Here is a 16,877-nt window from a genome sequence, read left to right as displayed (position 1 = left end):
CATAGCTTTCATACTTGGACAAGCCAACCTTCTCCTTGCTTACATGCAAGGATGGCAGCTCCAACTTACTGCATCACTGCAATCTATTTCAAATATAGATGGTTCTTTCTTTGGTTTTGCTTCTTCTTCTTTGCTTTTTGTGGCAGACTTCAAGGTACAAAAATAGACCACTTGCAGAGTTGGACAACAGGGATGTGGTTCAAGACTTCTCAGTAGACCTTCAGGATGAACTTTGTCGAGAGAGAGAGAGAGAGACTTACTCACCTTTCTATAGGTGTTGGAATGAGTCTAATGACTGTTATGGTGTTCTCTGAAAAGAGAAAAGAGCAGAGATGAATTTGCGTGTGCCCACCAACTTCCCTTCTCATCTGCTCCTCTTCCATCTTGGCCAATGTGAAGTCTCTTTCATGCCTACGAAGAACAAGAGTGTTGAAAGGGAAGAAAGAGGGTGAGAGAAAAATAATAGAAGAGGGATGTTGCATTTCTCTCTTCATTATGTCTGCTCCCTTCTCCCTCCTCCCTCCTCCCTCCACACCATTGAAGGACATTGCAAATAGGCTTCATGTAGTTTTCATTCCTTACTTGAAAGATGTGTACATTTGCCTGCTCTCACCAGACGATGAGATACTGAAGCAGCCCCACAGCCATTAACAATTGCACATAGGAGAGAGAGAGAGAGAGCGAGAGAGGGGAAAATAACAAAAGCAGTGCAGAGAGTAGACCGAGAGAAGTCTCTTTCTTTATCTCAACCGTGAGAACTGATCAATGATTCCGGGCCATATCGAGGAAGAACCAAGTGGTTTCTCTGACATTTATCCTATTGTTGTACTTTCCTTGTAGTGGAGATTTAAGAGGTATGAGTTTGATGGGTTATAGGAGCTGTGCGGGAATAAGGGAAAGGAAACAAGCAAAGAAGGAGAAAGCAGGGCTGATGTAAAAGAAAGGAAAGCAGGGGAACCATCCTTTTACTGTCACCTCTGATGAAATCCCTCTGGCTTCTGGGATCATCCTCGAGAGGCTTCTCCAAAAGGTATGATCTTGATGGGTTCTTGGGTTGCTGAAGAAGAGTTGGAAATATCGGGTGGCTGAAGAAGAGTCGGAGGGGGGAACTGCCCTTCTCCCCCCCCCCCTTCCCCCCCCATCTGATGATAAATTCCACTTAAGCAGTTGGGTTATGTTTCAAGATCTCTTCTTTAGCCTAACGCCTGTGAGGAGAACAACAGGGAGTGGGCAGCTGAATAAGAATAAGAGGAGGAAGATATTTTCCTCGTCTCCTAGCTGATGATATATCCGGCGGATCACAGAGAAACCAACTTGGCTTGCCTCAAAAGCTCATCTTGCAGCTGTTCCTCTGGTAAAGTTGGCATCTTGGTTTGTAGGCTGTTTGGGATTTCTCCGTGGATCGAAAGCTTATTTGTGTGATGTCTCAGGTATTTCCAAAGCTTGGACGGTTTGAGTTCTCACAAGGATGTCCCAGCATTGCATCTCCTTTTCTGATGGCAGACGATGCAAGCATTGTCAAACGTGGAAAAACATGTTATTTCTGTTGGTTCTCTGTGGTCTTAGTTGCTCCATCTGGTTATTGTGGGGATTGGAGGACTATGGGGTTTTGGTGAGGATTAGGGACTTGCAGAATGAGAGAATGCAGTCACCATTTGATCGATACAACCTTAGCAAAGATCACCTTCAAGCCCTGGCTTTGCTAATCTCTTCATTACAACAGGTATTTCCCCTCTTGTCTATATCTAAGTACATGTGCCTGTTAGAACTCGTAACGAAAAAAACGTTCAGAGAACAACTTATACCAAAGCATAAGTAATTTCAAAGTCCATTGATATACACCTTTGGTTTTTGCAACAACAGAACCCTTTATGTTATTAATGGGAAAATATATGGTGCATTTGTGTCACTGCCATAAATCAAACATACTTAGAATTTGTTGACTCTTTGGGTTCTTTGTTTTAAAAAATTACAATAGCTTCTCAGTTATCTTTGAGAAGTTAGTTGCTGTATTATTAAGAGTAGCTTTCCTTGCTAGCTCCAATCACATATTAGAGCTTTTCGGTTGTGCGACAGGGAAGATTCTATGAGTGGATGAACAAGCCTGTAACTGGTGAAATACTTAGCAGTAGCCTGTTACATTCATTGTCAGAACTGCAGTCAGAAATGGATGATTCCCAAGATCAACAACATCGGAGGAGGAATAACATAGTCTTCCAGGGTCATTGTCCAACTCAAAGTGATCCTGTCCTTGTTAGGTCTGCACAGTTATCACCTAAGGGACATTATACACAAGATATTTTGCCTTCTACAATAAACAGTGATGAAATCTCTCTGAAGGTATGTAAACTTCCTTTATTGCATTTCAATGAAAGAATCAATAGCATGACTGTTTTTTGTTTAATTGTAACACTAATATCTGAGAAGTAACAAAACAACATTAGTATCTAGTTTGTATATGTAAATTACCTCATGTTCTTATATTAACCATGTATTATATTATTCTTTTCCTGATGCAAAAGTTTCCTCGTACTAATACAATTTATATCTTTTCTTTTCTAGACTAGTATAAACATTTCTTTGAAGCATATAGAGTTGCACTAGGTAAGGTTGCTCCTCTGCGACATAGGAGATAGGGTTCAAATGATGGAAATAGTCTCTAAAAATATAGATAAGGCTGCATTGACCCTCGTCATATCCCGCATTAGCGGTAACCTCGTGCATTGGGCACACCCTTTTTGGTATTGCATTGCTAAATAGAGGTAAAATTGAATATAGTTGGCTTTGTTTTATCAATCCAAAATGCAAGCTACAATATTCTAATATTTGGGCCTGTCTACATGATGCTTTCCTATCACTGGGCTCTGTTTTGGATAATATCATTGGTCAAACTAAGATCAGTCATTCTCTTTTTATTAATTCTAATAAAATTTTCTTAAGATTCCATTTACATCTCCTCACATCATTATCCTTGTAGACTCACCTTGTCTACTTGAAGTGTTGGACATGTCCATACCATACCAACTTATTTTCTTCAGTTTTTATTTTGTGGCTACACTTAATTGTTCACATATGTAAACATCTTGTGTTCAATCTTTTCTAGTAATCCTATGTCCAGCTCAACATCCTCATCCCAGCAACTAACTTCTTACACATGTTGGCTTTCATTGTTGTTCCAGCTTTGTTCATGGATGTCACTTTTGTAGTTTTACTTAAGTATGCTTTTGCTTTTTAACGTGTTCTCAATTCCTTTTATATGTATCTAATATTTGTTAGATAACATTTAAACAGTTAATATGTTTGTGTTGACAATGAGAAATCTGACTGGAACTAGAAGAACTTGAGCAATTGCTCTTTTGTTTACTTGTTTTCTCTATGATGCTAAATCTAAAAGTTTAGTGGCATCATCCAAAACAGTTCACTTTCCATAGTGTAATAATTACAATATTTTTGATAGCTTGAGAATCTTGAGTGTTGCATATTTCAGCTGATTTTTCAAGTTGGGCAAAAATTTAAAAAAAAATTCCTCACCATATCTGTTTGGGTATTAACTATTCTGTCCATTATTTAAGTTATGAGGATCATATTTAAACAAAAAATTAAACCATCACACCCTGTTTTCTGCTTTGAGTTTTTGAAGCACTAGCTCATGTGTTTTGTATATTTGACATTCTTTAGAAATTAGCTATCCATATACTTTATATTTATGTCAATCCAACATTTACTAATTGCATATCCATATACCACTCGTGTAGAACCTGGAAACTACATCACACAAGAGGGAATCAGTAAAAACCATACAAGAGCATCACAAAGTGTTGTCGAAGATACTGTTTAACATACATTGTCTGGTAGTCGGACTAGTAGTGCTTTTTATAGGATTTGCTGTTGGCAAATTCTCAAATCCCCCATATCAGTTTCAGCATCAGAAGCATTACAAACCACAAAATTTTAAGTATAGTGGAAAATGGAGTAAGAAGTTCCTATTTCTAGGAATCTTTCTTGGTCTCTTAGTGGCCATGTGGATATTTGTAAGCATGAATGCAGATATTACTGAAAGGAGAAAGGACACTCTCGTTAACATGTGTGATGAGAGCAAGGTATGCAATTTCGAATAGTATCACCCGGTACGGGCGGTACGTACCGGTCCAATGACATACCGGTACGCGGACTGGCCACTACCGGATGGAACGTGCTACAGTGCTACAATGCTACAGTAAGAGGAAGAAATATTTAAAACCGCTCGATAACAGTGATACAGTGCTCCAACAGTCAAATTGATCGTTGGAGCCCTTTCTCATAGTATTTAAACCCTTTTTCTCCCCTATTTCACTCTATTATATTCTCATACTCTCTTAAACTATCTTAAACTTTTTTTTCCTCACATTTGTGCTCTCCTAAATTCTACAAAACAACGATTTGTGAATTTAATCGAGGTTAATTTGAGAAAGATTAAGAGGAAGAACTTTCTAATCAACAGGTATGTTTACATAAGGACAATCCATAATGGACTGAAATACGAACCTTCCACAAGATATTCTTCAAAACCCGAAAAAGATATGTGATACTGTTCTTACCTAATTTACATTGATTTTGCTAAACTTATGCTATTACTATATTTATTTCTAACTTAAAAACCCCATCCTAATTTTTTTTTTATTTTCAGATATTTTTAGAGAGTTTTACACCTAAATTAGGTGTATCGCTCGGGACACCCTGACGTACCGCTCAATACACGATATCGTACCGTACCGAGCCAACCTCGAAATACCGGTACGGTATGGTACGGTATTGCATACCTTGGATGAGAGAGCTCGGATGCTGCAGGATCAATTAATGTGAGCATGAATCATGTACATGCATTAGCCATTCTAGTCTTGACTTTTCATCATGGGAAGCAACATTCTGTTATTGATCAGGTACTTATTCTGTTGATATATTTCATATTTCATTTTGAATTTTCTACTATGATTGTGAGATTAGCTAAATAGTGATCTTTTTTAGTTATCTGTTGCTTTTGTTTCGGGATCATGTGAGCTAGTTTCTGAGAATAGTTTAAGATTTCTAGAATAAATTCCTTTATCTGATATGTGCCATTACTTTGAAAATCCTTTATTAGTATTTATGAAAATCCTTTATTATTATTTATGAAAATTTTCTTTCATTTTATTTTGAACCTTCATTTCACTATGCATATTAGTCTATGAGCACAACCATCAAATTGATACAAGCTCATGTTTTGATGGTTGCTGCATATATGAGCTAAAAGTTACCATTGCCAGCTTTCATACAAAAGAAATCTAGATTTATCAAAAATATTCTGAGGAGATGTAGGTAGAAGAAAAGATTGTGCAGGTACACACTACTTTACTTCTTATGAAGATGCATAATATAAAGAACCTTTTTTTCGGAAGATGTACATCTCTTATAGAAAAAACTAGGAAGTCATATAGAGTACCATAAATAGGTCTACATTATTTGACTTGGAAACCAGAGAGTTGAAAGTTGAGAAAAATCTCCACAAGTAGCCTTATACTATTTCACTTGGAAACTAGAGAGTTATAGTTGAGAAAAATCAAAATTTTAATTTATTAACTTTTAAAGTCTTTCTGGCAAAAAATATTTGCAGAGTACACAGCAAGGACAGCATTTGAAAGGCCACTGATGAGCAGGGTTGCCTATGCTTTGAGAGTATCACATACAGAGAGGGGGCAGTTCGAGCAGCAGCATGCATGGAAAATAAAGAAGATGGAGACTGAGTTCCAGTCCCTAGTTAAAGATGACTACAATCCTGAGAAACTTGATCCCTCACCTGTTCAAGATGAATATGCACCTGTATCCCACATTGTATCTACTGATATGATGTCCGGCAAGGTGACTACATATGCTTATTGTCTTTCCATAATAACAAGTATCTAGATTCGTGATGACTCACAGATCTAGGATTTCCATTTTTCCAAATGAGATAATTTGTTTCCTGAACATAGTGGTAAGATTATGAATACATAATTAACTGTTTTATAAATGTGATTTTACCTTCATGCCAGAAGACATGTAGATTCTCTTTTGGCAAGCTTTAAAAACGTAGGTCTGGATGTTTCATGCGAGAACAATCTGGTTAAGTTCTTTATGCCTCTACTGTAGCAGCAAGCAGCAAATGCTAATCAGATAAATCAGATATTGGATGTCTAAAGTAATGTCAAACTCAACTTTCACAATGTGCAAGCCACATTTTATCATTCCTATATGGTAATTCTTGTGGTGGAAGCCAATGGAAAGAACAGTTTTCCAAGTTACCCTTGGATACTTGTTCCAATTTCTGTTCATAATTAGAGAGTTGAAACCTTAATAGGATTTTACTGCATTGACTTTGTAGTGATTCACTAGTACTGTTTTTCTCGAGTTTTCTTATTTTTCACTACTCTCTTCAAAAACAACGAGGTCAGGGACTAGAAACTCCTGGAGGGTTGAACGTTTGCCAATAACATTCCAGATACATGTGATACCCTCAAGTGCATGAAAGCATTAAAGTGAATTTGGATCGTTTGATAGATTTGAGGACTGTCTGGGTTATTTCATGTGTGTTTCTGCTTCAGAAGTGCAATGATTAAAAGAATAGCAAATGAACCACAAGCTTGCATGAGTTCGTGTTATCCAGTGGGGGATAAATTAATTCGAAATGATTGGCATGTTATATATCTGGCCAGATTGAAGTAGGAATTTTAGTAGGCAGAGGTGTCTAGATTTGTTGGAATGGATAAGCAAAAAAAAAAAACAAAGGTGTAAAGAAGCTAAACATGAGGGACTATCTGTAAGATTTGCATGCCCTTTCTCATGAGGGAGTATCTGTAAGATTTACATGTCTTTTCATCATATGGAAGCAGCTACTTTTGGCGACAGAGAGGCAAAAATCCGAAATGGCTTCTTTGTGATATTCTCATATCCATTACATTATTGAATATCATCTGTGCAGTTTCTAATACAAGCTCATTTGTTTTACTTGTTTAATATATATGAACATTTTTTTTACATGCATATTATGCAACAACTTGTAATAGTGAAAATTATTAATGCAATCATAAAGTATGATGCAATCTTCAAGCTAATCTTTTCATTTAATATTGCTCTCAGGAAGACCGTGACAATATACTGCGAGCAAGGGCTGCTGGGAAGGGGGTCTTAACTTCTTGTAATCTTTTGAAGTCCAATCACCTTGGTGTGGTGCTCACATTTTCAGTGTACAAAACTAACCTGCCTCTGAATGCTACACCACAAGAACGCATTGAAACTACTGTAGGGTAAGCGCTATCTGCTATTTGCCTTTGAATAGTTGCAAAAAGCCAAATTGTTTTAGTTTCTCTCCTATTTAACTTTTTGCAATTATTATCTTCAACAGATACCTTGGTGCATCATTTGATGTCCCATCTTTGGTGGAAAAACTTCTTCAGCAACTTGCCAGCAAACAAACCATCATTGTTAATTTGTATGACACAACAAAAGTTTCTGCACCTATTAGGATGTATGGTCCTGACACTGCTGCTTCTGGATAGATGCATATTAGTTAAGTTGATTTTGGGGATCCAACCCGGAAGCATGAAATGCATTGCAGGTATCCATCTTAATATAAAAGCCTACATATGATATCAAAATTTGAAAATGATTCTTCCTTATCTGCAGTTAGTTTTCTGGATCCAGATTCAAGCACAAGCCTCCACTACCTTGGTCAGCAAGAACCATGTCAGTAGGGGTTGCAGTAATTGTTCTTCTAGTTGGGCATATATTTCATGCAGCTTTAAACCGCATTGAGGAGGTAGAAGATGATTATTGTCAAATGAGAGAGCTGAAAGTCCAAGCAGAATCTGCTGATGTTGCAAAATCTCAGGTTATTCATTCTCTCTCAACCTATACGAATTAAAATTGTATATGACTTGCATGCTGTCTTAAATTGCACTCTTCACAACAATTTTTTTGTGGAGTTTGAAGAATTGCACTTATTCTTATTGTTATATGAACCTTTTGTTTTTAACTCTTAAATTGATGTGTCATTTCTGTTGGTTGTAGTTTCTGGCAACAGTTTCCCATGAAATCAGGACTCCGATGAATGGTGTCTTAGGTTTGTGACATTTATATCATACTGGTCTCTAGAGTTGGCTTTTTATCATCCGTGAGAAATTTTATAATGAAGATGTTTCTACCAATTCAGGTATGTTGCAGATGCTGATGGACACAGATCTTGATGCAACCCAACAAGATTTTGCAATGACTGCTCAATCAAGTGGAAAGGCTCTGATAGCTCTAATAAATGAGGTTCTTGATCAGGCTAAGATAGAATCTGGCAGACTTGAATTAGAGGCTGTTCCTTTTTGATCTTTGTGATGTTCTGGACAATGTGCCGTCTCTTTTTTCAGATAAATCACAAGCCAAAGGCATAGAGGTAAAAATCTAAATTAGAATGATTTGATTGACTTCAAGTACTTCTCACCACATTGTCACTTTTGACCTTTTTTTCCTCTGGCAATAATTTTCCTTTCTGGAAAACAGATGGCAGTGTATGTATCTGAACGAGTTCCAGAGATTCTAATTGGAGACCCTGGAAGGCTCAGGCAGATCATCACAAATCTTGTTGGAAACTCAGTGAAGGTTAATTGCTCATCCAATTTCTTGATCATACAAGTAGCACATTAGAGCTTGGTACTTGCTGGTTTTTTGTAGGTGTGAAAATCAAGAATATGTTTTAGCATAATTAAATATCCATGTTTGTGTTTCCTTCCAACAATATTTTTAGTAAAAATGTATAGCCATCTTGATGGTAATTCTGGTCTTCTATAGTCTATACAACCTCAGATTCTTTAAAAGGTTAATATTTCCATCTCTACCACCAGCTGATTTAGCTCAAACTTGATTTAGTTGTCTGGTACTCATATGGTGAAATAGACACTCTTATGAGTTTGCTTGTTTAAAGTTAAATAGGCAATATTTAGCACTTCTTTTCCTGCCATTCTACCTGTTCAGGGTAAAGTTGCAGTTCTGTTCCATATCAACTCTGAGTCTGTGAATACCATTGTCGATGAACTACAACCTATATGCTATGTATTGTTCCATTATTTTGATTATTTTTCTAAAAAATAACACTAAAGATTGTTTGGGTTCAACTAGTCCAGTTGTGTATGGTGGTTGTTTTTCTTCCCAGATTCTTCTTCATTGTATGGACACAAATTATGACATCAGACATTTATTGAGATTCCTATGTTGGCAATAGGAAAATTATGACATCAGACATTTATTGAGATTCCTAATAATCTTGAGAACAATTTGTAGTTTCTAAATTTGACTAAGACAAGAAGTCATTTAATAAATCTCCAGTATCAGCTTTTTTATCAATTTCTGCTCTCAGATTCACTCCCATTATTGAGATTCTGAAGTTTATTTTGAGCCAATGCCTCAATCTAATATATTACCTTTGTTATCTATACTAGGTCAAAAGTAGATGTGAATCAGCTTTTTGAATCTGCTGTGCCTTATATATGTGCTTATAGCAAAGACAAGATTAGTTCTTATTGGGTATTAGCTACATAATATATCAAATAATTTTATCTCTTACTAGTTACAGCCTTTGAGGATGCATGGATGTATGCATATCATAGTTAATTTGAGTTTACATAATTTTTCAGTTCACAGAAGTGGGGCATATATTTGTTTCAGTAGATTTAGTCGAAGAAGTAGAGAGAGAGAAAGATGTGTTGTGTGAGACTTTGAGTGGGTTCAAAGTAGCAGACAAACAAAAAGTCTGGGAGAATTTCACAATGTTCAAATCTTCGACTGAAGGTAATGACGCAATCAACTTGATGGTGACTGTTGAAGACACTGGTGTCGGAATACCTCAAGATGCTCAGAACCGTATTTTTACTCCATTTATGCAAGCTGATGGTTCTCCTTCACGGACATATGGTGGGACAGGAATAGGCCTAAGCATTAGCAAATGCTTAGTTGACCTTATGGGAGGAGAGATAGGACTTGTAAGTAAGCCAGGGATTGGCAGTACATTTTCTTTCACTGCTGTGTTCAAGGAAGGATGCAGAAATTCAGGTGATGCAAAGAGGCATCATTCTGACCCAGCTTTATCAGATTTCCAAGGTATGAGAGGACTGGTAGCTGATGGGAGATGTATTCGTGCTAGAATCACCAAGTATCATTTGCGAAGATTGGGGATTCATGTTGATGTTGTAAGCAACCAAGACTCTGCACTTGGTACCATATTGGATGCATGCAATACCAGGTAATTGCTATATTTAAAGATACTAACGATGCCCATTAGAGTCCATAAATTTAGCTAAATTTCTCAAATTTCTCCTGTCTACTCACCAGTTATATTCTCTCGCATAATTGGTACTATTTCCCTTGTATCTTCAGCCTCCCACGCATGTTTCCAAGAATATAAATATATTCTTGATACTTTGATAGTGGATTTAGTATTCAAATTTTCTTGGGCTGTTGCATTATTCAGCTTTATCATGATGAAGAAGATAATCCTATTACAGACATGGTACTTTTCATGTTTGTCATGTGCTTGTTATCCTTCATTCTCTCTTGTTTTTTCTCAAAGGACTTCCCACTAAACTTTCCATTACTAGATTCAGGGTGTTGAAGTACAATAAGAACTAACGTATTTTTCAAGTAGAAGAAGGCCCAACAGGATGCATAACAACGTACATATTATGAATCTATTATGATAGCTCAAATTTAGCATGGGACACCTTGATGTTGTAATAATATGTTTGAAGTTATCTGATAAAAAAAAACCTTGCATTACTGGTAATGCTTCTTTTTTTTTTCGCTCAGTGGAAGAGAGCGTTTTGACATGGTATTTGTCGATAAAGATGCCTGAGGTGAGGGTGAGGGCATATTATTTCCTCACCTTCTTTTAGATTGCAGGAAAAATGGTGCAGCGATGCCTTTAGGAAGTCTGCCAAATATGTTTCTGGTAGTAACTTCCCAAAGCCCCACCGAGGTTCATGAACTGAAGTCAGCAGGATATGTTGATAGTATACTGAAACCACTGCGCCCAGGTATCATTGCTGCTTGTCTGTGGAAAGCACTAGGCATGGAGCACAAGAGGCAGCAATTCAAAGGCAAATCAATGCCACTTCAAAGTCTTCTCAGTGGAAAAAACATCCTAGTTGTTGATGACAATGCAATCAACTGTAAAGTCGCTGCTGCTGTTTTAGAGAAATATGGCGCTACAGTTACAAGTGCAGACAGTGGGAAGGAGGCTATTAAAATGCTACAACCTCCACACAATTTTGATGCTTGCTTTATGGATGTTAAAATGCCAGAAATGGATGGGTATTTTTCATTGTCTTTCGTATTGTCAATAAGATGGTTGTCTTTTCTGTTTTGGCTATTTAAGTTTGCTATGTTTCATGAAGTGCACTGAATCCATGACCACACCTCATATGAGGTTTTTTGAATCCCTATTTTCTTCTCTATTTAGAATCATTGCATAGAGCATCATTCACCAAAGACCATTCTGTTTTGACAAACTTATTCTTACACCTTAGAATTTTGTGTCTATAAGCTAGGACCAGTTTCAATCTGAGAGGATAAGTGGTGTTGACCACTATTTCAAGGCCTTGGCAAAATTGGGGCAACCTTACCATGACACCCAGGCTTGTCATCTAAGGGCCCTTGCCACATTCTAAATCAAAAAAATTCAAATCTTCAAAATTTACTGTAGAATGTATTTGTTATATCTATTTCTTTTTTGTTTTCTGGCTATTTTGTTATTGACCTATGAATTTATCATGGATTTTTTATTCATCTTTTATTTTCTGCATTCAGTATTGCATTACTTCTTACTTTTTAGTTAATATATTGCTACTGCCCCTGTTAAATGATTACTAGCTATTGTTCTTTCTTATTATTTTCAATTAACTTCTTTATCTAAGAATTTTAAGAATGTCTTCATGACTTTATGTATATGGAAATAAACAATTCATTGTAATCCATTCTCAACTAACCGAAATCTTTTCTTAAGAATTTATTAACAAAACCACATAAATTTTTTGGTTTGTTAGTGGGATTTCTTTGAAGACTTTGAGATATATTTCTTATTTTTTGCAGCTTTGAAGCCACAAGACAGATCCGTCTCATGGAAAACATAGTCAATGAGCTGATCAGGTCCGGAGGATGCATCACTGGAATTATATGGCAATGTAGTTCATTGGCACATACCTATACTAGCTATTACAGCCAACGTTATTCAAGCAACACATGAAGAATGTCTACGATGTGGTATGGATGATTATGTATCAAAACCTTTTGAAGCACAGCAACTATACTCTTCTGTAGCACAATTTTTCGAGTCTGATATGGTGGATGGAATGTCATGATGGTTTAAAGATTTCACTGCTAAGAAGTTATTCTGGTTTTTGTTCTAAAGCACTTTATCTAGCACACCTCAAGGTGGTGAGAGAAGACAATGCCTAAGCGAGCGCGGAGAAGCATCACAGTCAGTCAAGCTTGACCAACCTTGTGATTTTCTGGTCTGGTAAGCCATTATGCACACCTATTCCTATTTATTTAGAAGTTCACACTTCAAATTGACCTTGTCAGTACATCACTGATGGCTCCTCAAGATTAATTTTTTTGTGGCTTAGAAACAGCAGTTACTATTTTCCTGTCATCTATTGCTCTCCCAATCTTAATCCTCCTTTGACATGTTTCTAGTAGTTTGATCAATAGTAATGATCACTCCTCTCATTTCCTCATGTTTTGTTATAATATTGCTAATAGCTTGTGATACAGTGAATGTTGTTAATGACTATTACCGGCTATTAAGTGGGTAACTGTCGTTTAACTGCTGTGGCAGTCTAACAGCTTTATTCTGATATATGGTATCTTTTTCTCATTATACCTGACATGAACAGGCAATGAGCAGAAGAGATATATCATGTTATCCAACTTGGGAGAGAGAGAATACAACAGCAGAGCAACTCTATGGATGTAAATTAGGGTTTGATTCATGAGAATGAGCTGACACAGATACATCAGTACAAGAATTCTGGCTGGTGCACAGTTTGATTGCTTTTTTTGCACAGAATGTGGTATTTAAAGCTGAAGCTTATGAAGACATCAATCTAGTGGCTGGCACCTGATACTTTCCAAGAGACCTAGTTTTTGTTCCTGACAACTAAGGAATAATTTGTTTCGAGGATTTCTTTGCCCTGAGGATTTGATGCCAGAACATCTTATTGTCAGTACAGTTCCTGATCCATGCATTAGTTACCAGCTTGGCTTCAAGTTTTATGCAGATTAAACCCCATCTTTCCTGCTTCGTCATTCAACTAGAATGCTTCCGAATCATTCCATGAATCACTGAGACTGCCACAGCTGACAAGGTGTTCATTCCATTTTTGTTTTGAAGCTGTGGAATTAATTCCAATGTGCAGCAAAATCTCTTCTGTTGATTATACTCCATGGTAATTGAAATGTACTACCAGTCGATGCAACAAATTTGTTCTTCTTTATCATGTCAACCCCACAATTCTAGGAGATCATGTGAATGATTGAGAAGGACATCCATGTAAGATATGGAACATTAACTGCAATATTGCAATCCAACACACCAAACCTTGTCAGAGATAGGAAAGAGCTTCTTATCCTTTCAACATTTTGCATTTAGAGAAATTCACATTAGTAATCAATCTATTTTTCTCTTGAATTGCTCTTCAATCCTCCAAGTTCTTAATCATGCTATAAGCTTGAATTATCCTAATTGCATAGGGATATTTCTTCAATTTAGCTGCTAGAATTCAGTTGTTCAATCTTTATATCACTTCTTGTGCACTGGATCATTTTCTTTGTATGATAGAGAAGAAGTTAAAAAAATGGTAGCATCACATGAAAGATGTGGATCATTAAATCTGATGTCAATTTTACAGTAATAAATTAATCAAATTGACACTCGGATTAAGCTAATCAGTTTTGAGTCTTTGTGCTATTCAGTTCTCAGTTCTTCAGAACTGAAAGAACAAGCTGCCAATGTTGTGATGCTTGCTTGTGATCTGAGATATATTCTGATGTGCATGAAAAGCTATCAAAGTGCAGCAAAGCTGAAGTCCAGCAATGGCTCCAAAGAGTTGGTGTTTATATGGAGCAATTAAAAGCAATCCAACCTCAGACAAATCCCAATGACTGCCCAGTGTGATGTAAGATTCTACTACCTTCCCTCTTCCACTCATCATTATGGCCACAGTACTTCTGTTTTTGATGCATTAGGAGAGCATGCCACACACGTCAGTGGTTTCAGACACTGTGCACACAAAGCAACAAGCTGCTTGTGCTGCAGATGGTGAACTCATGAAGCCCCCACCGGCCATCCTTAAATGGGAATTCAATTCCCCTTGGTTCTAGCAATAAAGGACATTGCAGTCTATGAAAACCCAGACTCACAAGCTATCGAATGCCATCTGGGACAGCTCCTCTTTATAGCCCTTGGCTCCTTTGCTTGTGAAGAGGTGGGCTTTGGAAGAACTTGGGGGGTATAAACGGAGAGGAGAGGTTGCTGCTGTTTTCTTGAGCTTCTTGTCTTGTCCGTTATCAAGAATCTGAGTGAGCAGATGAGGCCAGAGGTTGGGATGAGCCCAGGGAATGTGCCTGTGTATTATGGGGGTGGGAAGTTGAGAGCTGTGGGGAGGAGGATGGAGGTGGCTGAGGTTGTGCTGAGGTGTGCCATATGTGGGCTTGGGGTTCTTGCTGCTGCTCTGATAGGGTCTGCTACCCAGGTTAGGGAGTTCTTCTCGGTGGAGAAGAAGGCCAGATTCACTGACATGAAAGCTCTGGTGTAAGCCCTTCTTCTCATTCCTCCTAGTCCTTGTGTAGCCATGACTGGTTCACTTCATTGCAGATTGCTTCATGGTGTCTCTTTCATTCTTTCTTCTTCCAAATCTCTTCACCACACATCATTGCTTTGCATTCTTCTCTCATGATGGCACAAAGTTGACATCACTGAATACGTTTTGGTTGGACTGGCAGGTTCTTGGTGGTTGCTAATGGGATAGCTGCAGGCTACAGTCTGGTCCAGGGGGTGAGGTGTGTGGTGAGCATCATTAAGGGGGGTGTTCTACTCAAGAAGGCCTTGGCTTGGGCTATCTTCTCTTGTGATCAGGTAGCTTGTTGAGCTATTACACTTGTTCTCCTTTGTTGTTCTTATTATATGACTAGTCCTTTTACAGGACAGGGTTTTCCAAAGAGTTGCTTAAGAAATCATATTATTAATTTCAGTTGCATTAATCTAAATCTTTAATAGCATCAAATAGGATCATTGACAAAAGGACTGATCATCTAGGTATGGTGGTGTGGCTTTCTTGGGCCAAAGTTGTTTGGTCAGTGATCAGCCTATTCTAGCTTATGAACAACTTGTGAAAGTTGTGCAAATTTTGATGAATGATTGATTGAGAATTTTTTTGTTCTTTTTGATTGACATAAATACTAGCCTTTACAGATAGAAAGGGACATTTTCCAAGGCATCAAAATATAACTCTGCTTCAAGTTTTCTTCAATGGATTCCAAATTTGTGTCTCAACCCCTTGCAGAATCATCTGTACATGCCAAACTAGACACAAATTTCAATGCATGTATGGAAGAATTCATGCACAGAGACCAGAATGATCATTTGGGATCTTAAATTTTAGCCTTAAATTGAAGAGTGACACAGATTGGCAGAGGCTATGTAGGCACTACAAGCTCATCTCATATGGCTTTTATCTAATTTGTGTGTAATTTCTACTCATCCAAAAGAATTCACTTGTATCATAATCTTAAGAAAAAGACAGCATTCAATAAATACTGCAGTACTACTACATCCCATTACTGCTATTAAAGACTGCTGGTGTTTTTACCTGGCAGATCACAGATAATAATTTGTTGAGTTCCCAAAGGAAAGCACTGTTCTTTTATTTTTTTTCGTAATGACTCATCCTTATAACTATAACGAGTTATAGTGTCTAAACTATTTGAAATCGGCTACATACATCTTTTATGTCATTGAGCTCTTTACAAAGCATTTTCTAGTAAATCCTTTTTAGATTTTTTTTAATCTTTCGATGCAGTTTTAATACTAATTATCTCACTTGTTCTAATTATAACAGACATTAGGTGTCCATAGTACATTTTCATATCATCTTCAACGATTCTTTCTTATTTTATCCTCTATTAACTTTGCACCTCCATCGCAACATTCTTATCTTGTGTGCATGTCGCTTCTTAACCGTAGGATATTTAGATTTACGCAGCATAGGTGGCTCCATAATTGTTGCAACATGGTCCTGCACTAACTGTTCTGATGCACGGTTCTGCTTCAGGCACTGGCGTATGTTGCATCGGCAGCGATCGCGGCCGCAGCGGAAGCGGCGGAGCTTGGCCAGTCGGGCCAGGCGGAGCTGCAGTGGATGAAACTATGCAACCTGTATGGGAAATTCTGCACCCAGGTAGGGGAGGGCATAGCCAGTGCCTTCCTGGCCTGCCTCTGCCTGGTGATTGTTTCCTCCATGTCTGCCTTCAACCTCTTTCGCTTGTATGGCAGAACCAAAGAGCAGAACAGTGGAAGCTGGTAAAGTGTTGCTGAAATCCCTTTGAATTTTCTGCTCATGGCTGGTAGAAAAAATGCCATTTTGGCCTTGTAAACTTGCTCATCTGAATGTAATAAATGTAGAGACTGTTCTTTTGTACTGCATCTTTCAATGCAAGAGTAAGTAGCCAATTCAGCCGTTGCTCAGACAAACCTGGTGTGAGAACTGGGTCAATCTTTGGACCCACTATGGTTCCTGGATTCAATGTATGCTTTAGAATCAGATTCAACAAAACTATTAGATCAAGTA

General features: G+C 37.6%; 2 protein-coding genes and 1 pseudogene across 4 annotated transcripts; all 3 read left to right on the top strand.

Moving 5' to 3' along the window:
* Positions 1 to 203: 203 nt before the first annotated feature.
* Positions 204 to 7,820, top strand: LOC135598839 (probable histidine kinase 5). Of its 2 annotated transcripts, none has more exons than XM_065093219.1 (7): positions 204 to 1,354; positions 1,431 to 1,723; positions 2,077 to 2,340; positions 5,630 to 5,874; positions 7,132 to 7,298; positions 7,397 to 7,609; positions 7,678 to 7,820. In XM_065093219.1, exons 2-4 carry the CDS (start codon positions 1,469 to 1,471, stop codon positions 5,663 to 5,665), a joined length of 555 nt encoding a protein of 184 aa, XP_064949291.1. In that variant the 5' UTR covers positions 204 to 1,354; positions 1,431 to 1,468; the 3' UTR covers positions 5,666 to 5,874; positions 7,132 to 7,298; positions 7,397 to 7,609; positions 7,678 to 7,820. Both variants share the same exon structure in this region, with proteins under 2 accessions (XP_064949291.1, XP_064949292.1).
* On the top strand, positions 7,594 to 11,164 carry LOC135597955 (probable histidine kinase 5; annotated as a pseudogene). Its single transcript, XR_010481460.1, has 7 exons — positions 7,594 to 7,605; positions 7,682 to 7,882; positions 8,062 to 8,113; positions 8,204 to 8,434; positions 8,542 to 8,640; positions 9,672 to 10,276; positions 10,926 to 11,164. The product of XR_010481460.1 is annotated as a probable histidine kinase 5 (transcript).
* Positions 11,165 to 12,396: 1,232 nt separating this feature from the next.
* On the top strand, positions 12,397 to 16,745 carry LOC135598838 (CASP-like protein 2B1). The gene is made up of 4 exons (XM_065093218.1): positions 12,397 to 12,547; positions 12,927 to 14,842; positions 15,034 to 15,166; positions 16,362 to 16,745. The coding sequence occupies exons 2-4, from the start codon at positions 14,619 to 14,621 to the stop codon at positions 16,611 to 16,613; spliced, it is 609 nt and encodes a 202-aa protein (XP_064949290.1). The 5' UTR covers positions 12,397 to 12,547; positions 12,927 to 14,618; the 3' UTR covers positions 16,614 to 16,745.
* Positions 16,746 to 16,877: the final 132 nt, after the last annotated feature.

This window comes from Musa acuminata, chromosome BXJ2-1 (genome assembly GCF_036884655.1).
Source record: "Musa acuminata AAA Group cultivar baxijiao chromosome BXJ2-1, Cavendish_Baxijiao_AAA, whole genome shotgun sequence".
In the NCBI taxonomy this organism is placed as follows: Eukaryota; Viridiplantae; Streptophyta; class Magnoliopsida; order Zingiberales; family Musaceae; genus Musa; species Musa acuminata.
The sequence above is the reverse complement of the archived record's forward strand: the minus strand, read 5'-3'. Positions and strand labels throughout refer to the sequence as shown.

Excerpts from the sequence above, each read along its gene's own strand:
- LOC135598839 (XM_065093219.1), top strand. The coding sequence starts at position 1,469 with ATGTCCCAGCATTGCATCTCCTTTTCTGATGGCAGACGATGCAAGCAT. Across the intron at positions 1,724-2,076 it reads TAATCTCTTCATTACAACAG|GGAAGATTCTATGAGTGGAT; the intron begins GTATTTCCCCTC and ends GTTGTGCGACAG. Across the intron at positions 2,341-5,629 it reads GTGATGAAATCTCTCTGAAG|AGTACACAGCAAGGACAGCA; the intron begins GTATGTAAACTT and ends AAATATTTGCAG.
- LOC135598838 (XM_065093218.1), top strand. The coding sequence starts at position 14,619 with ATGAGGCCAGAGGTTGGGATGAGCCCAGGGAATGTGCCTGTGTATTAT. Across the intron at positions 14,843-15,033 it reads ACTGACATGAAAGCTCTGGT|GTTCTTGGTGGTTGCTAATG; the intron begins GTAAGCCCTTCT and ends TTGGACTGGCAG. Across the intron at positions 15,167-16,361 it reads CTATCTTCTCTTGTGATCAG|GCACTGGCGTATGTTGCATC; the intron begins GTAGCTTGTTGA and ends GTTCTGCTTCAG.